General features: G+C 42.0%; 1 protein-coding gene across 5 annotated transcripts in view; it reads left to right on the forward strand.

Annotated features, from left to right (window-relative positions):
- Positions 1–22,519, forward strand: part of qkia (QKI, KH domain containing, RNA binding a) — a 77,176-nt gene extending 54,657 nt beyond the window's left edge. Inside the window, exons 5-8 of one of the 5 annotated variants that reach the window (XM_046413688.1) lie at positions 9,697–9,784; positions 12,070–12,486; positions 14,479–14,553; positions 15,832–22,519. In XM_046413688.1, the coding sequence (XP_046269644.1) occupies positions 9,697–9,784; positions 12,070–12,486; positions 14,479–14,553; positions 15,832–15,848 (597 nt within the window). In that variant the 3' untranslated portion in view covers positions 15,849–22,519. The other 4 variants (XM_046413687.1, XM_046413689.1, XM_046413690.1 and 1 more) reach the window with 4 other exon arrangements.
- Positions 22,520–23,289: the final 770 nt, after the last annotated feature.

The following is a 23,289-nucleotide window of genomic DNA, read 5'->3' on the forward strand; positions in this document are numbered from 1 at the left end:
TTAAGAGTCTGTCCAGTTGAACAAGACTAAATATGAGGTTACAGTAAAGAACACTGGTGCTAAGTCATTCATTGTTGGTGAGCCACATCACGCCACAATTAGCACTTTCTCTCTTACACCCTCTCATGAGGTCTTCCTTCTCTTATTATTCCTTGAAACATCATCCTGTTGCTAATCCATCTCTTTCATTTCTTTTCTCTAAGGAGAATTGGTCCTGTTTCTTCTCTTGTCTCATTCATTTAGATTTTTAAGTCAGCCAAGATCCCCAGTGAAAGTGCATTCTGTGTACACAGGCCCTTTGCACCACTTAGAAAATTGCCTTGCCCACTTGTACTGTCCTTTTAATTTCAGTTCGCCTACATACACATGCACTTGGGTCCCTAACCACCTAGGCCTCTCACATCATTGTAAAATAACCTCCTTCCTAATCCACCTGGTTGCTCTGGGCTCCTCCAGGGTTTTTTCAAGTGTCCTAATACAGTACACAGGAAAATGGAGGCGGGTAACAAGGCTCACCGAGAAGCCTGGGCAGTTTTAAGCTGCCCTGGTCCTCCAGTGGCAAGGAGAGGGACCCTGCAAGCCTCTAGCCAATCTCTGCCTCTCTTTGAAGGTCTCCTTAATCCCCTTACAGAGAATCAAGGAAATGCAGATGTGTGTGTATGCCTGCGGGTGGATTGTAGGGGAACTGCGGTTAGGACACTGCATGTCCAAAGGTCTCATACTGATTGAGACTTGTGCACATCATGTCACTGCCTCTTTTGTTTCTCACACACACTTCACTGCATACATTGTTCACCCACAGTAGTTTCATAACTTTCCCGAGGGCCTTACCAGGGCCAAGCTTCAACATCTGCAAAGTAGGAATGAACACACACACACACGCACAAAGTGCTTTCATCTCCGCCTCTCCAGCGACTGTGTCCCTGTGTTTAGGCAGGAAAATAGGATTGTGTAGAGCTCAGCGTTTAGAGAGCCCAAAGGCCGCCCGTCAAATTCAGCTCCTGCAGTCTGTGATGCCTCGCTTTGCCAGCCATCGCTCAAGTCATTTCAAACTCCATTCTCTCTCGGTCCCACTAGCCAACTCTGGACTGATGGCTTTGCTTCCCTCATTGTGTTACAATGAGGGAGGCACAGTGCAGAGGCTTTGCTGCTGCTTCTTCTTCATCTGCTTTGTTATCACAGTCCCCTTCTCTTCTCTTTCGCAATGTTATTGTTTGTTAGCAGTGGTGTTGCCAATACTTCTGTCTACTGTCTCTTGCACTGAGTGGTTTTCCCATGGTGGGATGTGTTGGGTGGGGCACTATTCCAAAAAGTCAGTTGAAATCGTACATTTTTTTTTGTTTCTTGGCTGAGAAGAGAGACAACATCTGTAACACTATCATACTAAGAACGGAGAAGATCCCTTTCAGCAGTGCATTGTAGGGGATTTACACAGAACTGACTTGGCTCTGCGAGCTACTCAGTGATCCAAATCATAAAAAGAATCATAGCAAATGTCTCTGTGGTAACATGGTGACATATATTTGCACTGTCTAAGATTCACTTCCTTGTGAATGAAGAAAGATCTGTCCTTAATAAGCTTTACATGTTCACATTGTAGATGTGAGTATTTAGAGTAAGTATGAAGGATGTTTTTGAAGGTTTGTTGACTGAAATGAAGCTTGCACCATCCCAGAGATTGGCATGGGGCCAAGGACACCCAAAGAAGCTAGTTAAAAAACAATGTTCCTGTGCTAACTGCGTGTCCAAGTAGATCCATCTACAGGGTTCCAGGTATGAATCCAGACCTTGCAGGAGGTACTCAGATCCCTGTTTTATGAGAAGGCTCCAGTGATCAGCTCCGAGTCAGGATCTCTGAATGATGCAAATCCCCTAGCAGTATTTAAGGCTCCCAAATCATCTTTGGCCAAATCCCTTCAAGATATTCCCTGCTCGATTGGATGGCATTAAAGGATCGCAGCAACAGAACAATACACCGTCTGGCAGCCTGGCGGAATGAGGGATAAAAGGGGCGGGAGGAGATGGAAAGTGGAAGGAGAAATAGCATAGGGGTGGATGAATAAGGTAGAGATGGTGGGTGAAAACTGGGAGTATGCCCTGGGAGAACAGAGAAAAGAGAGGAAATTTTAATAGGCAGGGAATGATGATGATGATGAGAGAAAGGGGGCAGGAGAAACAGACAGCTGTTTGCTTGGCTGTACAACACTGGGGACTGAATGATCCCTTCTTCTTTGCTCTTATCCTATAACATCATCTGTTTGTCAAGCCACTGCAGGTCAACAAGGTTTAATAATAAATCATAATCTTGTTGTTAAATCTATATATATGTATTTTTTTCCTAGGTTATTTATATGAGACTTAATCCACTCTTAATGCTGTTACCTTACATGGAACTCCAGCCCTGTTTCTGAGGATAAACAAGATCACTCAGAATTTCCGCACAGCTTTTCCCCTCGTACTAGTGGAAATGCTTTTCATGGAAGAGAAAAACTGTTTTTTTTCCTAGTTCTAGAGAGTTCAGCAAGATGGTGTAAAAACATGTTTTCTTTACTTCTCTCTCTTTCTCCTCTCCGTTCTCCTGTCGGTGGCTCTCAGTCTGTGGATGTGTGTCAGTTGATATTAATGGGCCTCACACAGAGCACCAAGGCTGCCCACTTCACTCTCCTCTAGCACAATAAAAGCCTGTTATAAACCCCATAGATCCAGGAGCCAGTGTCAATGCCAGGGCACCTACTGCGTCAGCCGCCTGTTCTTAATTTTGTATGTTCTGGGTAACCCAAGACAAACTGTGGGAGTAATCTAGACTCTACTAATAAAATGAATACTCAAACTAATAGTAACACTTTGAGCAGCCACCGACACTACATCATACAGAAGGCAGCACTTTGGTACTTATGAGCTTTGTTAGGATGGAGAAAGTGAAGCATTAACAGAAGTGTTAGTTTCTGACTTTGTAATGTGCCACAACTGTACCTCAGTAAGCCCCATGATTGACAGTAATGGGGCGGAGCAGCCGTGATGTGTTTGTAATAATCTGACTGGAGTCAGGTTCACTTCTATGCTAATGAACTAGTGTGTTGGTGGTTTAGCATGACTAATGGCGCACATCGCTAACAGAGCTGTCTGGGAGTGAGAAGGGGAGCCAAAGAGTAAAGGAGAAATAAAGAGGCTTTACAGGAGTGTTGTGAAGGTATAAGACAGTCAGAGAGCAGAGTTGCAGGAGATTGCGTTGTTAGTCTTTGGGGAACAGGAAAATACAGTTGAGGCCTGATTCCCTTGGCAGATATGTTCACAAAAGCTGAGGAGCAAGGCAGGGGAAAGAAAATTGCCTTTGAAAATGCAGAAGTGAATTTGAGAAAGGACATGCAGCACTTACTCCAGCACACTCTATAAAGATGCTTTTTATGAAAGGGAGAAGGAATAAGGTTAAATGTGTTTATGAAGTGCTTTACGTCTATTTTTTTTTTTCATGTTGTCGATTGACACATGGTCTTGTCCCTGAAAAGTGAAGAGGTTTCAGTGTGTTTGTGCATGATGTTATTTGTGTGTGTGTATATTTATTTATTTACTTTTGCTGGAATTGCTTTGATTTATATTCTTGTCTGTGAAAACATGGAAAACAGGTTTCCTGCACATGTGCTTTCATCTCAACCCCAATCCAGCTTCCAACTTTGCTTTAGTTGACTTGAATTGATTTAAGTTTCTTGTCAGTTATTTATTTAGTGTGGCAATGTTTTGAAGCTTGTTACAAGCACTTACTCCTTCCTCTTCTATTACTGTCCGCTTTCTGAGAGTGTGGAATTGTTGATAAGTCGTCTTGGCAGCATGGAGAGAGTAATCATTTTCCTCCAGATGTTAGAGTTTGAGAAGGAACTGAAAGGGAGGTGAGAGAAGGAGGGGAATGGGGAAAAAGCCAGCTGCTGCCACTACCAGTTCCACCCCACTACTTGAAGTCATCTACTTTTCCCTCCCTGAGGCCCCCAGTACCACCTCCTCCACCCCACTTTGCTGGATTTCCCCCACCTTCTCCTCTCATTCTCTGTTCTACACATTCTGCCTGTCTGTATCCCAGGAGGCCGCCAGGGCAGGCTGTGTTTACTGCTGAGGTAATTGGAGTAGTTTGGAGAAAGCCTGACCCTGGCCCTGCTAAGACCTAAGATGTGTGTGCTTGCGTGCGTGCGTGCGTTCATGCATGTGTGTGTATATACACTCGTGTGCATACGCCTGTTTGTGATGACTGGCAGTGAGGCCGGGGAAGGAAAGCAGGCCTTAGCCAGTGTCAGCCCACTAGGGAACAGACAAATTGGTTTTCACTACGCTGTCTGTCTTTCCTTGTCTCATATTCTCCAGCTATCTCTTTCTTCTTCCTGCATATCTCTCCATCCCTTCACCAACTCAAAGACAATCATTCATGCTTTCTCTTGTACTTTCTCTGCAGCACTTTTTCTCCTCCTGGTACTCTTTGGTTCTACCTCTCTTTCTATCGCTTTCTCTCTGCTCATCATTTCATCTCTCCAAGCTGAGCTGTTAGCTGAGCTGCATAGACAGTGACTGTTGCCAGATATGAGCAAAAACTCCCCCTCAGTTGCAGCCACAGACGTGAGCAGATTCATCCATCCTAATCCAGGCGCCTGTTGTGTTTATCTGTGGGTGAGAAGGATAGGAAAAGGCCTGGAGTCAGTGTGTCAGGGGGAGAGCAAGGGTGTAGCCCTATAAACACTCTCAGCCAGCCACTCATCTGTTGCTTATTGTTTTCCACAAGCACATGCAGCATATAGCACATAACATCAGCTTTGTCGGTCTGTAACAATTGAAATTAGCCGCAGTTTGTATTCATCAACATATGAACACAAGCTTTGATCAGAAGGGAGGCACAAAAGAGGGAAGCATGACAGTGATTTAGTATGCATCTAGTGACCTCATCGCAGGGTTGTCAGGTAGTGGCGGTGGGACATGGCTCACCTACTTTAGCTCATCGCACTCCCGTCTCCCTCCTCCTCGTTTCCTTCCCTCCCTCCTCCCTCTGTCTTGCTCCTCCCTGATAGCTTTTACCGCTCTGTTGATTTCACAAATAGGCCTCATTGATTGAATCTGATTCTTGTGGATAGAGCAGCTTTATTGAGTGGCTTTTTCGCTGATGGACAGGAGTGTGTGTGTGTGTGAGTGTGTGTGTGTGTGTGTTGCGTGCATGCCTGAGTGCATGTTAGGGATGATAAAGGAAAACTTCCTTTTCTCGTCCCTCTTGTTCTATAAATCCAGCTATTCCTCTCCCAGGAATTCCAGCAGCCAGATCATTACAGACACGCACATGCAGCATGCTTACACGCACAGCTCGAGCGATGGTTGTGTCTGAGTGAATGTTTTATTATCAGTGGTGCATGCTGACTGAGGAGCCTGTTAATTGTGGCGACACCTTGAGCAAGGCAACATTAAACTGCTCTCCCTGCTGTTCATCAAACATTCATCTAAGCTGTGTTTCTGCAGTAGGAAGCTGGCGCAGCACACCCAGGGCTGCACGATTCAAGTCGATCCAGCTCCACTCCAGCTGTGTCGCTGGCATAATCTTTTTGGTTTCTCCTGATCTCACTGCTCCTGTCTGCAGCCATTTTGAATCTGCCATTTTGCTTGTTGTGTACATCAGGAGTTTTTCCTAGCTCATGATGGGCCTTTCATCGACTTTAGGAGGGACTGCTATAGTAAGCATAATTGGTCAGGGCTGGGTGACGTAGCTGAAAACAATCACAATGAAAGGTTTCATTTCACTTGATTACATAAAATTATTTATAATGTTTTATGACCTACTTTTAATTAAGAGAATAAGGAATTGTCAATTTGTTGTGTGTTTCTTTTTCTTTATTGTGCTTTTCTAATCAGCTTTCAAAAAAATATTTTTGTTGTTAATACAACCCAAGAAACTGTCTGTGGGTGATTAGGAAACCAGCATTGCTCACCAATAGCTTAATGCAAACAATGTCTGAAACTCAACAGCCAAGTCCAGTTACACGATTTAGCGTTCACTATAATTTGCCTCAACGCAAAAAGCTAGCCTCCAGAGTTTGTCATAAAAGACAGCTCTCAGCTGGATGGCCGATCATTAAGACATTTCCAGTCAACTATTTTCAGTTTCAAGTCACTTCACCCTCACTTTTTAGATTCTGATTGTTTTAACTAACAATATATCTTTTAACCAGATGATGGATTTTAGTCATCAAGCATCTGGATCTTAAGTTATCAGGGAAACGAGCTGAGAAAATGCTAGCCGCAGCTTGTGGATTAGCTGGCCCATCTGGATTGGGCGTAAAATACTGCAGCTGTGGATGAGAGGGGTTTTTGACTGCTGGAATTTAAAGACATCGGATTTAAGTTAATGTTCGGCTTCCTCAACAGCTGTTTGATAAATTACCATTAAACACATTTGCAAAGGATTTGAATTGCTATCTTTATTTTCAGTTATCATTTCGTACTGAAAGATGCCAAAATTCCCGCTATGCAGGGGAAAAACCCTGCGAACACCGCCTTTTGCTTCCCAAACATTCATGGCACAGGGAACAAAAACGGAGAAAAATAGGCAAATGTTGCAGTAGGGGATTCGTATTTCGATGTGGAAAATTAGCTTGTTTCAGATGTAAAACAGAAATGATCTGTCGGGATTTAGGGGCTTCAGCTAACAAACTGTGTTAGCGAGAAGATGGAGCTATATCAGCAGCACTCCACTGGGGATACACACATTTCACACACAGCAGCGCACTCCTCATCCCAGCAGCAGCATCTGCGCTCTTCCCCTCTCGCTGCCCTCTATTTTGTGGCTCTCCTCTCAACAGGCAGTGTGCCACCTATACAGAGTTGGATGGATGGTGGCACCCTCTTGCCCTGCGCCCATTTAACCCCCACTACCAAACAGATCCATCATCATCCAACGCACACAAACACACATAAGCAGCCCTAACATTCATATCCCAGCATGCCTTTGTCCTGAGTTGCAGCCTGCTGCCGAGCCACCCCACCCCCACCCCCTTGTACACCGTCGCATATCTATGTTCTTATCTTGCAAGCAACCCTTAACAACCCCACAAGTGTGATCATTTTATTTTTTTTTCCTGAATTTTAAAAGGTCAGTCTTGACACTATTTTTTTAATTGTAGCCACAGAGACATCCAGGATCTGTGGTGCTCCAGTTTGCACCCATTCTGCTGGAATAGTGCGCTTGATTTGAGACAAAAGAACTGTTAAGATTATTGTTGGGAGAAGGCAGTGCTGTGCATTTGGGAAAGCTTGCGACAAGTATGGTTTCAGCAGAGTTAGTAGTGTTTATGCAGCTCGCCATACGGCAACAATAAAGTCAGGGACAATTGTTTGATTTATTGTCACAGACATGTTAAGATTTGAAAGAGTAACAAATTCGGCCCACTTCCTGATTTGCATCTGGCAAAGTTATGTTCTTGTTTTGTCTTTTCCTCTTTCCTTCCCTCATTTCTCTCCTTTGTATAGAAAGCTGGTTTGGCTCACTTCAGAACCACTGACACAGTTGGGTTTTGTTGTTTGTTGTTGTTTTTTTTGGGGGGGGCATGCAAACGTGCAAGGAAGGGAATAATAAACAGCAATTTTGATTCGTGGGAGGTGAATTGTAGCAAACTTGTGTTGTTTAAATTTGTACAAGGTTGAAGAGGACAGGGTCTGATTTAATTTGTGATGCAAATAACTAAGTCGGAAAAGAAAGAACAATGAGAAACTAATAATGTGCTCTTTGCTTTCCACTCTTTGAGGTGTGGTAGCTCTTTAAGGGGCTTGTTCTTTCATGTTTACGAGTGTTTACATAGACATTGCGGCATCTAATTAGTAATGATTTTGTCTCTCATTGAGGAGGGTTTACTTGCCCGTATTAGCCATGCTAGCCATTGACCCAGGCCATGTTCAATTAGCCTAGTCTGGTTATCACTGCTGACACTGTATGTCAAGTGGGCTTTTCTTTACCTCCTAGGCTTTAAGTGAGGTGACAAGAAACAGGGTGTAGCACATATGCAGAATATGCAGAACTACGTAATATGCTGATTTATTTAACTGTAGCTGAGGGATTGGTTTAATTTAAAGTACTACATTCACAGCATTACATTACATGATTATTATTATTATTTACAGAAAGGATTGTAATCATTTGCCATATAAATCCATTTGTTCCTTTTCATGTATGTTGCATCATTAGTGTTTGCATTCCTATCCTTTTATCTGGTTTTGCAGGGAAAAAGTGTTGTAACTTGGAAAAAATTTTGGTGTCATTTTTGTGCTTCGAGACTTCCCCATTAAAAGCAAAGAGAGACAGAGCCCGGTGGAGGTAGTGAAGGAAAGAAAGCAGGAGAGAGAATTTCCTTGCTTCGTTAATTGGCAGCTCTGTGGTACACTAAATATCACACACACACACACACACACACACACACACACACACACAGCTGAATGCTGTGACTGTTCTGAAGCCATTGCCTTATATTTAGTCAAGGGAGACCAGCCTCTGTCACTTTTTCTCTTGCTTAACCTCGTGCTTTCTCTTCCTCTGTCTGTAGCTGTGCTGAAGAGGAGTCTCTGGGGAGGGCTTAACTCTGAGCCCTCGTTCTTTTTTCCTTTCTTTTTCTCTCTCTCCTTCCACGTCTTTCTCTCCTTATCGTCCTCTGAATTGAACGCCAGACTGTTGTTAGACTTAGTCCAACAGACAGACCCTGCGCAGAGATAGAATAGGGAAATGAAGGAGGTTCAGTATCGGCCTTTCTGCTTTTATCACTGCTGCCACTAACAGGCTTGTCTGCCATGCTCTGGGTACACACAATGTGTTTATGTGCACACGCATGATATACGTGCATGAGCCACATTTCTTTGTTGAAAAGATGAGGGAACAAGCATCAAGATTTTTAACTTTTAGCAGCAAAAGGCATCTATGGGTCACTTAAGGTGGATTTGAGGTCAGCAAGGCTTTATATGCCTTTATATGTCGTTGCAGCCTTCAGTTTGGAGAGTAATTCACACAAGGCCCTGCTTAAATTATGATGTACAACCTGCAAAATCACAGGGGCTTTTGTGTTGTCATGGTTATTGAGTGTTCGGTAGCTTCAGGGGAAATTGGAGATTGGAGGTGGAGAGTGGGGTGCAGAAGGGAAAGTGGGGAGGAATGGGTGGGAGTGAGTGGGAGGAGGGGTGCTATCTTAATTGCTTTCCGTGAATAATTTCAGTCCCCTAATTTTGCGATAATGACAGTGGCTGCTGCTTTTGTATTTATTTATCCAAACATTAATTGACAGGACTGACATTAGCCAGGGCGGTTATTGTGCATTTGATTGCGCACAAGGGAGCAAAGAAAATTACAGTAATTATCATTCTGATATGGATTATGAATATGCATTCCCACACTTAATGTCTCTGTCAGCATTTTGGTAACAACAAGGCACTCTGCCATGACAACAGCACTTTAGCTTATCTCCATCTCTGTTTCCCTAAACCCAATCCAACCGGTGCTTGTGGGGAACAGATGACATGTAGCGTCTGAAAGATTTAGCAGCCCCACTGTAGCTGTTTTACAACACCCAGGCATGTTGTTAGGTGAAATGGTCATGATGTGGGTCGGTTCAGTCGGCCTGTAAACAGGCCTCAGAGCTGTGTGTGCGTTTGGTGTGTGGTGTGTTGAATGGACATTAATGTTTCTGTTTCTCACAGGCGGAGGGAGAAGACAATTTGAAGAAGATGCAGCTGATGGAGCTAGCAATTCTCAATGGGACATACAGAGACAACAACATCAAAACACGTAAGTGAGCTGCCATGAACACACACGCACAGCCACAATTTATGCAATCCATCTATTTTGCACCATAAGTGACTAATCTTTTAACTCCACACACCATGCTTAATTATACAAAAATGCTTCATTTTTTTGTATTTTCAACTAATACTGTTTTACTTCATTAAATTAATGTGTAGTCTGTGTGGCTCCCCCTGGGTCAGCTGAGAAAAACAAAACTGACATGCGTAAATCTGTACATTAGCTTTAACGGATCGTGTCCAATTTGTAAACCATGCACCCTTATTTTCTCTGTATTTGTATACGTGTCACATCCACCAGCGGACTGCTTTCCCTCCTCCTCTCTTGCAGTTTTGATGAAGTTGCTGGCTTCAGCCCACTTGCCTATATTACTGTGACCTAATTTTGGTTAAGTGATGTTTATTTGTCTCATAATAAGCTATATTATTAACACTGACATTCATATAGACATTCTGCTATAATGTGCCTGCTGCACTCCAGTCCATTACATATTCCCATGAGGCTTTACTTTATACAATGTAGCCTGTAAAATTAACCTTATAGAGCATTACTATCAAAACTAAGAAAATTTAACTATCAATTATATCTATGAATACAGCATGAATGTTGGCACAAGAAATTCACAGTTCAATTAAAACTAAATAACCTTAAAATTAGTATAGTATATAATAGACTGGAGCAGAACCTTGATATGAATGTTATAATATTATGGGTAAAATAAATAGCAATATAGACACGTGGGCAAAAGTCAGCAGCTTCAAATCAGTTTACAAATTTATTGATGTGGATTATGAATGTGTGCATAGTTTTGTAAACCAAGATTACAGTTTTCCACTGTATTTTCTCTTGGCTGAGCCCCGGGGGGCTTCGTAGCAGCAGTAGTCAGATCTTCTGTGTACATACCATCATATTATGTCTGACCACTGGCAGACTTCTCTCTCTCAAGCTCTCCCACAGTTCATGTTTGCCTACCCCCTACCCAGCGATGAGTAGGACAACTTCTATTTCCATTCTACTCCGTATTTCCTTCCTCTTCATCCATTCCTAAACCCCCCCCCCCCCCCTCCGCGCACACACACACACACACCTGCGCATCCCACCAATCCAGATGCAATCGCTTTGTATTACTTGCTGTTTGCAGGCTCTAAACTTTCAGCACATTTTTTGTATGCCACTTGCTCCACTCTGCATGTTAGTCACTAGCTCGCACATGGACAGTGTTTGCTTCTCAAGCACCAAATGCCATTTCTAAATGCATAATCACATGTATGATTTGGTTACAAAGTCGTATGCCCCCAGACATTTTGCTTACATATTTACTCTCTGGACCCTATGGTTCATAATCATCATTCAAAGTTTAATTCAGACATGATTATAAACTCTGTTCTTTTATGTACTTGGGCTTAAATTTATGAAGTGAAACTTAAAGTGATTGATTCCAGTGTTTAAATTCCCTCATTAACATCTGCTCAAACGGTAGCCATGATGAACTGGCCCACCACCTAACCATAGTTACCGCTTGATTTAATCGACCTGCCTATGGGGAAGCTTGTGTGGCACGGCTCACAGCACATGCTAATGCAGAACCACTTGAAAAATGATTTTTGTGTGTTCATTTGTATGTTATTCAACTTAAATGGACTGCTGACTGTTTTGGGGGATGGACCCCCCCCCCCGCTTTTTACTTAAGTGGAACATGTTCCCCCCTGGTGTTCATTGTTCTTCATTTTCAGGCCAGAATATCTCCTCTATGTTTCACGAAATCTTCATTGTGTGTATGTCCTCTATATAGTCAACAGCTCCATTTCAGTTGGTCTTTGTTTGTGCGTGCGTGTTGTTTTGCCCTCACCTATGCCATTTTCAGTAGATGAATGTGTAGCTGCCATGGTGATTTGTATGCTTTGAATGCAGCGGGATGACAGCAGCATTTTGTGCTTCTTGTGTTTTGGTGTGACGGTTTTTTTTTTGTTTTGTTTTGGGTTTTTTTGGGGGCTATGTTGACTTTTATTTTGCAAAAGATTGCGGCTTTTGTGGTTCACCACCATGATCATTGCATGGACTAATTTTCCCTTTTGCTCCTCTCCTTTTCTCCCCTCTCTACCTGCCTTTTCCTGTTCCCTCTTTTCCTCCTTTCATATTTTCACCCCTCACTGTTCATCTGTGATTATGACCAACCACACAACACTTTATCTTTTGTCCTCTTTCTTTCTCTCTACGTCTGTCCTTTGCTCTCTTGCTTATGGCAGCCACCCTTGCATTCTCTCTTGCAGCAGCGGCAGCAGCCGCTCAGGGCCCCCGTCTCATAGCGGCCCCTACGGGTCAGGTGTTGCCTCCCCCAGCGCTCCGGCCCCCAACGCCAGCTGGGGCCCCGATCATGAACCTCATCCGGCCCACTCAGATGGCTGCCATGCTGCCCAATGGCACCCCCACCTTGGTGCCTCCCACACCGGATGGCGGGCTTATCTACACCACCCCCTACGAGTACCCCTACGCCCTGGCACCCACCTCCCTGCTGGAGTACCCCATCGAGCACAGTGGGGTTCTAGGTAAGAGAGCCTGGGGAAGCATGGGTGCAGCAGGTACAGCGGCCAACTTTAGCCAGCCTGGACAGGAGGGCAGCTTGTTTTACCCCGGAGCTGGGGTGCTGGACGCGGCTTCCATGAGCCACAGTCAGGACTTGTTGAAAGGTAAATATGTTGTGTCCACCTGAGGATCAAAAACAGAAAAACTCAAAGAATGGATGTGCTGGTGAAGCTCTCGGTAGTGGGATGACCAGCTATGTGGCTCATATGGACACTGCATTAAAATGGCAAAGGGGGACACAGATGACCTTGTGAGGCTCTTGGAAAGTTCTCATTTATAATTTAGAGTAAGGTTACTTCACTGTTTTTTAAGTTACGCTCTCGCCAAACAGTTATGCTCTCAGGTTTACATTGCCTTTCTTCTGCAAGGTTTATATAGGAGGACTTGGCTCAGTATGAAATGAGGCACGCTGACAGAAACGCTCACATACACGCAGCCTGCTCTCTAACCCTTTCATGCACTGGCCTGGAGGCATATTCAGTCTGGCGGCAGATCCCCTCGGATTTCTGCAGCTTTTGAAATCATTTCTCTGTGCTGTTCTCTGCAGACAGGCCTTGATGCCCGCAGATAGTCCCTCTCTCACTCCCAGTGGGGATGTTCATTAAATTCCTCCAGTCTTCCCTTTTTTCTTCTCCTTCCCCTCTCTCCATTGTCTTAGCCTCACCCCTCTTGAACTTGAGCTCTGTGCTAAGACCTGACATTCCCCTTATTTTCTGTGTCAGGAGTACAGTTCAGTAAGAAGGTCTGTATATTATATTCATTCACAGCGGTGCTTTAAGCTGAACTTGTCTGCTACCAAAGAGACAACTGAACATCCATTGATGAAACAGAGTCTGATATGAACACCATATGTTATATTGAGGCTGCAGTTAACAGAAAGCAAATCTGTTCTTCCGGCGTGAAGACAGAAGAGGCCTTTGTCGTTTGTTTTCCAGCTTTAATTTGACACAGTACTCCTAGTACTCCTCTAATGTTGTCCGCGGCGTCATCTGGCAGCAGCAGACACAAGTGTGATTTTTAGCTGACCTGTGTATTTGAGGTGCCTCTGGGAGTCGTGTGTAGAACAGACAGGGGCAGCTGACTGGCTTTTCTCTCTTTAACTTGCAGGGTTACACCAGCTTAGTGCATTTTATTTACTCACGCTATCGATTGGTGCCTTCAGCAACACAGAGCCCTGTGGAACACACTCACTCTCGCACACACACACACACACACGTGCACTTGGCTCGACTGCCAGCGCTACTGTAGCTAACCACCATTGGCTTCTCTTAGAATAAGGGAATATCAGGCCATCTGCCTCTTTAGGATAGTGTAGGTGGTTGTGTACTTAAAAGCCAAAACTCTTAACTTGACGATGCCAGAGCGAAATCATTGTAGAAAACTTATTTCACACGTCCCTTCTTCTTTTTTGTCATACTTGAACATACAGCAACATGTGAACAGTTTGTTGGGTTGTGCGCACGAGGCGGTATGAAGCTCTGCAGTGAGGAGAAATCAGTAGTGACAAATACAGGAAGAAAATGACAGCTTCCTCTGCCAGTGAGCAGATTGACCTGGAGAGAAATGGTGAAAGAGGGGAAGAGAAAATGAAAGCGAGGGGGAGAGACAGGTGGTGTCTGGCAATATTCAATTACCATCAGAGCTGTATTGGATTTCCCCACCTTTCAAAATAAAGAGACAAATTTCTCTCAATCCCCCACTGGATGCCAGAGGAAGAATCACATTATTTTTTCCAGACAGCCCAGGAGCCTGTTACCCTTTACCTGCCCCCAGCCCCTTTTCAAAGAGTCCTCCATATAACTGTGAGCACTGTGGAACTGTGTTACTTAAGTTATGCATTTTTAATTGCCAAGTTAAACTCCAAAAAAGGTGTATTATTTTTTTTTCTACTGCATTTTTCTACACATAAAAAAAAGATATGAGTGTTGTGTGTATATGTACTATATTCTGTATTATGTTGCTATTCTGTGTATTGTTGTATTATCCAAGCATTATAATGATAATGGTTAAAAATGTGAATGCTATTACTGTAAAGCTTTTTTTCCCCCCTGCTCAAAGTGAACAGATTCTAACCTTGTGGACCTGTTACAATCTAGGTGCAATGGCTACTAAAGTGAGACGGCATGACACGCGGGTCCATCCTTACCAAAGGATTGTGACCGCTGACAGAGGTCAGTTTAGTCTCTTAGCTACACTCTGCTATTGACTGATGAATTTTAATGATTATTATGCCTATTATGCCTCGATGCCTTAGTTGGGAATTTGTATATTGTCTGTATTGTATTTTGTTTTCCTCCCCCCACCCCCACCACCACCACCACCACCTCTCCTACCCCATACATCCACACACCAGCTAAATGGTTGCTTGTGGTCTGCACATTTTGTTTACATTTAGTACTTAACATATGCAGTATATTGAGACTGTGTATATGTCAGCGCTCAGGCAAAAGTGATCTTGACAGCTTTTGGTTCATGCAGCTGTGAAGCCAGGACAGGTAGTACTTTGCAGGCAGTGTTGAAAGTGTATAATGACATTCCTCTGATGTGAGATTAGAGCCTAAAATGGGGCAGGCTTGTTCCCATACATGATTTATCTCCTGGGCTCATAAGGAGCAAAGAAAAACGAGAAGCATTTCTATACTGTAACTGAGAGACCGAGCAGGCAGAAGACAAGTAGCCATGCTGCTACCAGGCACCATTTCACCTTGAGATTTAAATTTATTTTGCATTTTATTTTTCTATGGAAGATAGACACGCACAGACATAAGCTGAGGTAGCTTGCATTCTCTCCAGTGTATTGCAAATAGATTGAAATAAAGCTAAAATACATTTTTAATATTTCAGTTGTACATGAGGTACTGTCATTTTATATTTGAGCATTTTATATCAAATGTATTTATGGTTCTTGTGTATATTTATATTATAAAAAATATATACTGCTAAATAAAGAGAAAGAATCGGAAAACATCGATTCATCTATTCATTGCACATTTGCCGCTAGTCACGATTATCCATCGCATAACATTAGTTACTGGAAGTCTTACCACTAATCACACTGTTTGTAACTTGCACTCCCAACTTGACAGACACTAAAAACACTAGATTTTTGTTTTTCTTATTGTGTTTGTCTGTTCGACCTCTCTTTGCTTCTGTTTTTTGGTTTTGGGGGCAATGTGCGCTTAAATTAAACCACCAAGCTACCTGATTTCAGGGGTGGGGGCTTAAGTAGTTGGGATCATGATGTGACGAACAGCGTCATGATTACAGTGAGATTAGCTGGGTTCATCTCACATTGGCTGGAGGTTTAGGAGCAGGGTGGGAGGGGGCAACATAAGAGATTGCATTCATTTTATTGTTAAAATGATGTCATTCCAGTCTCTTCTTGCTGACACTAATATCCTTTCTATCTTTTTTTTCTGTTTGTTTTGTTTTTGTTTCTAACCACCTAGCCGCCACCGGCAACTAACACATGACCTTCTGACCTCTGAACTCTTCACCCAATGACGAGCCGCCCCAAGCCTGCCTGCTGATCAGTTAACTGGTAATTGCCTTTTGCTAGCCTCTCGGACGCAAGTGAGAAAGAGAGAGGCGCCTGCCCATACAGTTGCCCTAACACGTTCTGACAAAAAAAAAAAAAAGAAAAAAAAATATTAAAAAAAAGAAAAAAAATAGAACCAACGCAGAAACACAACAAAACCCAACAACGAGTTGTGTAATATTCATTTTTTTTCCCTCTGTTCATTGAGTTCAATTCCCATTCTTTCTCTTTCTTTTTCTTCATGAATCATACACTGGGTGGATGCGTTTGTGGTATTACTCATGAATCTGCACTGAATTATATAGCAATAAAGACCCCCACCCTAACCTGCCCACCCACCCTCCTGTAATCGCTCTAATTTGGTGACCTCACTTGTATGAATCAAAGTTCAATCTCTATTTGACGCAGACCATTTGGTATTTGGTTTCAGAGTAATGACACCCCCCCCCCCCCCTCCAATCAAATGTTAGAGGCCCTACCTGCTCCCACCCTGTTCTGACCACCCACCTACTGGGAGAGAAAAAGAAATAGAAGGAAAGAGAACATACACTCACATTAACTTGTTTAATTTCTGTCATTTTTCACATGTAGTGCAGTTGTTGAGCTCTAAGATGTAATTATGAGCTGACACATTCTGGGTGTGCACCTCCAAACAGCTTTCTGTCTGTTTTTAAAAAGCATGGCTGAAATGTTTGCAAAATGAGCTTTTTATGATTTATGTGTGTGTGTGTTTTGTTTTTGTTTTTTTTTTTTCTTCTGTCTTGATTTTATTTTATTTTTTACTTATACTTTTTGAGTCATTTTCTCCACTTGATTTTGGTTTTTCTGTTGTTCATATTTGACTAATTAGCTCTGCTTAAACTGACTAGCCAAAACAAGGCAGGTGGTAAACGAAACACAACGTTATGTTTGAAGCAGGCTGCAGAAAGTAAGAAATGATGATGGGCAAGATGGGAAGGTCACTATTTGGGTTGATGAGTCTGTGTGTGTGTGTGTGTGTGTGTGGGTGGGTGTGAGAGTGCGTTTTTAATTAATACTACAATGAAAGTAGGGTGTGCTGAGGCTTCGGGGACATTGGAGGAGTAGTGCTTATTAGCTACTGACCATTGCTAGCCCCCCCCCCCCATCCACACTACATCCATCATACAGTGCCTGATGTATTTAGAAACAATATCTCTGATGAGTTAGCTGAGCTGTGATTGAAAACACAAAAAAAAAAAAAGTATTAAGTGTGCATATTTAGCCAAAGGGTTTTCCAATGATTTATATATCTGCAATTATGCATCTGTCTCACAGAGGGCTCTTTGTGATTTTTAGAGATTGGAAAGGTGTGAATTTGTGGTGCCTGCATTGAGCTGGAACAGACAGCCAGTTAGTTAGATGATTTTTCACCTATTAATACTCGATTTGTCTTTTTTCTCTGAGGAGGTGAATGCAATTAACACTAAATGAACATGTTACTAAACAGCAGTCAATTGCTGGGGGCGGGAAGGGCACTTTGACATTCTGTACATAAATGCTTTTGTCATGATACCTGGCTTCCATATTGAGTTGTTTCATCAGCCATATTGCCAAAATAGTGTTTTATTTGTTTGTATTTCATTTTTGCATCTCAACATTTGGCCATATTTTTTTTAAAGGGTATTTTAATTTTTATCCCCAATTAAAATCTTAGTTGAGGAATCAGATGGGTGTAATCTAAGCCCTCTGCAAATTAGAAGAATTTTGTTTTTATTTTTGTTTTTGAGTGATGAAACATTTATTTGAACACGTGACAAACCATCCGAAAGCGCATCCACAATGTGTCACACCTCCCTGTGATCGTCTAGTTCCTGAGCCCACAATCTTTTGTTCGACTCTCTCAAGAAAAAAATAGGATGTGAAAGCCATGCCTGCCTGTTCAAATTGCTTTATACATACGTCTTATATATATATATAAATATATATATATATATATATATAAATATATAAAAATGTAGATATCTGTCATTGCATATACAAATACAGAAGAGAACAAAACATAGATAATTTTACAGGGTGCTGGAGAAGAGAAAAAAAATGAAAAATCTATTTTTGGCAATTTTAGCTTTTGATACTTTACTTGCAGTTACAAAATCTGAAAAAAATCACATAAAAAAAGTTTAAAACAGTATAGGGGGAAACCAGAAAAACTGAGTGGGTGAGGAAAAAAAAGTGCTGTTACCTTGGATATGATTGGAAGGAAAGAAGAAGACCAAAACAGTCATAACCTTTGAAAAGCTGGCGAGGATCAGAGACAGACGCCTGGAGAGTTTTAAAAGGATCAAATCAAAGTGCCTTATCAACTGTGGTTTCTGTTTTCTGAGTATTCCAGTTGTGTTCAATAATATCCAGCACCCACCAAGATGGCGCAGAGAGGAATGGCTAGTGTTACACGCTCTGAATAGTTGAGCAGGGTAGCTCCCACCATATCGTGGTGTTACCGAAGTTATTCTATGCAAAAAGAATAGCAGTCGTTTTGACCAGCTAAAATATGTGCCATGGTTTTGTCTTCCTGAAATTTATTTTATATTTTTGTTTTTCCTTGACTCGATGGCCCTTTACCCTGCTCTATATGCAGGTTGTGTTCTTTTTATTTAGACGATTTTATGATCATATGAAATATTGTCTTGATTTGTTTTGTTTTTTTTTTTCTTCTGGTGACTGTGACTAACTTCCTAGAACAAATTGAACTGCCAATAGCAATGCAGTAGTCTGCCAGAACATGTTCTGATCATGAGCTGAGAAAAATACAAAGCATTCAAGGGAATGGATATGTAAAAGGGTGGAGGGGTGGGGAGTCGTCCCTGGAGGCGTCAGGCTCGTTTGTTTCAACAGCTGCAAACTGAAAGCATCCAGTCCATGTCTCTCGATGTCAATTTGACAACAAACTATCAATACAATCACGAGATTGATATTAGACAAAAATGAAATGCTGGATAATGAGACAAGCAAGTCTATTTCACAGCCAGATCGTTTTCAGTGGTTGAAACAACTGACAGATTATTGCTGGAAGGCGAAATCAACTCATAACATTAAATTGAGGAGTTCTTAGATCCCAGCACTACCCTTGGCAGTTTGTTTTTCCTATTCATAGCTCTTTCATCATGCTGTTACACCGAAAGGTCAATGAATTTATCTTTTTTTTTTTCTCAGTGTTATTATTTTAAATTGAAATGCAATATTAAAGTGGAGCAAGAGATGGCTATTCAGCATTTGACAGTATTAAGAAAATTCCCTCTGCAATGTTACAACTTGCTGTGTCATTGTGAAAGGCTGGATAAGTCCATCAGGTGAAAGGTTAACTCTATACCTACCGTATTCTCTCTGGCCTGCCTACTACATGTATGATAATGTAATTAACAGCAGCCATTGTTACAGGTTTATAATGTATTTTTCTAATCTCATTTTGTATGTATATTAATCATGTTTCTGAGTGCTTTTCTTTCTTTTCTTTTTTTTTTTTTTAAATGAAACCCACTGCACCCCAAACACCCCCCCACCCCCCACCCCCACCTTCTCTTTTACATCTCGAAAAACTGTCTCTTGTGGGGAGTGTTGCCTTTTCCCTGTTATATTTTGTTTTGGTTTTTTTTTCTTGCAAATTCCCAGCTTGTTTAACTCATTAGCTACTTTATTAGTTTTCTTGTCATAAGTATTTTTACATGCTTGCATTTAGTTTTCATGGTGTATGCTGTTATTTTTCTTATTAACCTCTTGGCATTTATTTTAATAAAACATTCTTAGTAAGAATTTTACTAACTTGCTGATATTTTGTCTTGTGTTTTTAACCAGTTTCATGAATGTATTACCTTGGTCTGGTTCACGGACTAACACAATTAAAACTGGTGTCTGGCCACCACTTACACTGACTGACTGACACGCACACTACCGAACCGCGCACATACGCCCTACACGCAATCACTCAGCGCACACGCACACACAGACACAGACACACACACACACAACCTAACTGGAAACTGCACGAGTTGATAAGCGTCCCTCACTGCCGCTCACGCACTCTCACCTCTGTGCTGGAGAAATCTGCTGACACTCTTCATACCTGCCCTCCCCGCTCAGTTCCAGCACTGCTGCTGTGTCTCGTCGCCTCTGTTAGAGACAACTCTCTTGTTAGTTGTCCTGTCCTTCTGTGTCACTGACCCGTCCATCCCGTGAGATGACAGGAGGTGTCGGGGGGTGTAGGTGGGTTGCGGGAGGGGAGGGCGTAAGCTGCACGTTACTTGAGGTCGCTTGTTTAACTTCTGGGTGAGCTGTTTCCTCTTTAACAAAGCGCACTCTGATTTTTAAAATGGTGATCTCTCTGCACACGATGGTTAAAGCCTAATCCCTGAAGATAAAACTCCATTTTCCTCTTTGTCTAACCATTAGTTAGTCAGGATAATCTGTGCAAAAAAAAAAATACTGCATATTGGTCATCTCATAGAGGATTACTTGTACTGTGAATTATGCAGAGCAGGACATCTCATCTCAGCACACGTTATAGATGCAGCGAGTTATTTACAACACAAACTCGGGGTAAATTTAAGGATGACAGTTGCGTGATAGAGGAATTCTGTCCCCCCGCCTTTTCCCCCACCCTTTTCCTCCATCGCTGCCACGGTTGTTATGCCTGGATAGCAGCATTACAGTTATCACCAGCTGTTGTCTGTTTGGCGAACACTTCTCCCCATTCAGCTTATTGATATAATAGCTAATACTGGGCCATTTGGGAGCATCCATAATGCTTAGACACACACCAGTACACCATGCCAATATGAAGTACTTTGGGATCAAAACAGCCTTACTATTCCTTGCAGTGTAAAGTGCTGATATGGCTGTCAGCTAGCTCGTATTTATTGTTTTTTGGGGTCTGGAACGCTGCCACTATGTGCTGTTCATTCTACTGCTGTGTCAGTGCACTTGTCCCTGGGTTCATTCAGCCCTCTTCTCTCTTCAGCTTTCTTCTTCCTCCTCCACTAATTCAAGGTATTGACACTGACACACAAGCAAAAGATTAACTTCATTAATCCCAATTATTACTTTAACCCACTGAGTGATGCCTCTAGATTTTTTTTTCTTCTTCTCTTTCCTCCCCCACCCTCCTTCCCCCCTCTTTCCTTTTTTAAATCTGCACAACAAAAGCAACTTGGCCTTAAATGATGCAAATTCTTTTTCATGTCTGAACAAGCAAAGAAGAAGGATTAAAAGTGTCTAACATCAAACTTAACATTTTCTCCTGTCTGGAATTAACATTTTATGTCTTGGATCTGAAACGGGTGTTTTCACCTGCTTTGTACACCAGCAAGTAGAGAGATTGGATTACTGGCAGCCAACTCAAATTGTTTTCCCTCCTTCTATACTTCTGGTGTTGTGAGCCATACGCTTTTTTTGTTTTATTTATTAATGTAGCTTTGGCCTTTTAATGTTTTTGATTGGCTCCTTCGTGCCATAATGAGCAACTTGAGCTAAAATCCGTCCATTAGCGGTCAGTATATTGACACCATCGCAGACTTGGCCTTTTGTACGTCAGAAAGGTTTTCTGTGGCCCATCTCAACCACCAGGCTGATGACAAACACTCTAAGTGGCAGGTTATGTTTTCACAGCACAATGTATAACAAACACTGCCGAAAATATCGCATCTGTGAGCTTAAACAAGTGCCTTTTCTCCTGAGATTGGGAAATTATATATTTTTGTACTCTTATCTTTCAAGTGCCAATTTTCTGTCTCCCTTTATCTCGCCAAAAGCTCTTTGTTGAGCACAAAAACTAAATGCCCACGCTTTTTTTTTTTGTACATAAAAAGAAAAAAGAACTGGGAAAGTTTGACCAAAATTTGGGACATACATTTCCCACCATTAAACTTCGGTTTAATGAGTCCTGTTCTGAATTTGATTGGCTGAGAACTTGATTGGACCACAGTATGCGGTAAACGTCCGTTTGCATACTGCTGCCGCCTCTGGCCGAGTTCTCGGCTCCTTCCCAAATCTGTCGCAGGGCATTCAGTGTATTTATCTACTAACTACCCTTTCACCTGTCAATCTTTTTATTTTTCCTCTGCTCTGTTTAACAAACATTCCTCCAATGAGTTAAACGGCAGGTTAACCAATCAGTATTGGTCTCAGCGATGTAGCACTCAGGTGGTTAAAGGGCAAATGCTACCAAAATATAGAATGAGAAAAATTTTAGCCCCACTGGATTTTTTTTCTTCTTTTTTCTTTTTTCTTCTTTTATTTTTTGGACTGTGATAAAATTATAATACATTTTATTTCCTAAAATTATACTAGTATGTTATATACTGTAAGTTCCTCATCCATATAGTGGTGCACTAAAATCTGTGAGATTTTTTTTTCTTTTTTTTTTTTTTTGTGGAGTTGTAAGTTTTTATGTGAAGTAGCCTTTATTTTATTTTGTGTTACCATGTTTTTATAGCGGGTTAGACTCCGAATTTTGAATAGGGTGTAAAACATGTAATGCCAGTTTTTGTTGCTCACACCAAAAAAAAAAAAAAAAAAAAAAAAAAAAATTAAAAAGGAAAACAAATGTGTCATGTGTGCAATAAAGAACCATATTTACAAGCTTCCCTCTGACTGCTCTACCTGGACTGGTTCCTTTGCCTCTGCGCTCTGCTTCTTTATCGGTGACATCGTTTCTTCGGATTTTCTGTGGCTGTTTGACGTTTAAAGGTAGGTGCACCGCATTTGCAGTAAATAAAACGTGAAAGTTCAAAGCTGGCAAAATAACTCGCACTTAAGCCCTCAAAGTGAGATCAAGCCCTCGAGGATTTTAGTGTGATGTTAGGGAAACGCTGACCTTCTGCGAGGGTCACAGCATAAAGCTTTCTCTCTGGTATTTAGCGGTCAAAACCATTTCAGGCTTTAGTCATTTAAAGTGTCTGATCTGAGGAACAACTAGAACGTAAATCCTCAGTATTCTGCTCCAGTCTAGTCCAGTCAGTCGTTCTGCACCTCCAGCCGCCAAGTGTGACGGATGATGTGAGGAAACGTGGCATCAGGTTAAATGCTCATAATTCAACTGCAAACTGAAGGCTGACACCTCACAAAGGAAGATGTCTCTCACTACAGGCTGACGGTACACAGTCAATGTGTGTTTCCTGCAGTGAACTCACCACAGAGGCAGGACTGTATGAGAAAATCACATTCATTCATACATCAGTCGAAACTCTTGTCCAAAAATGTATTTAAAATTCAAGCCTTCACCATAATAAAACCGCTCGATCAGCCTCAGATGCTGATGTTCTTCATCTGATGCCCATAGAACATGCCCAGACTGAATATTAATGAGAATTGCCAGTAAATACAAAATGATTTTGAAAATGACAGGTGCACACCT

This window comes from Scatophagus argus, chromosome 15, assembly GCF_020382885.2.
Source record: "Scatophagus argus isolate fScaArg1 chromosome 15, fScaArg1.pri, whole genome shotgun sequence".
NCBI classification, from domain to species: domain Eukaryota; kingdom Metazoa; phylum Chordata; class Actinopteri; family Scatophagidae; genus Scatophagus; species Scatophagus argus.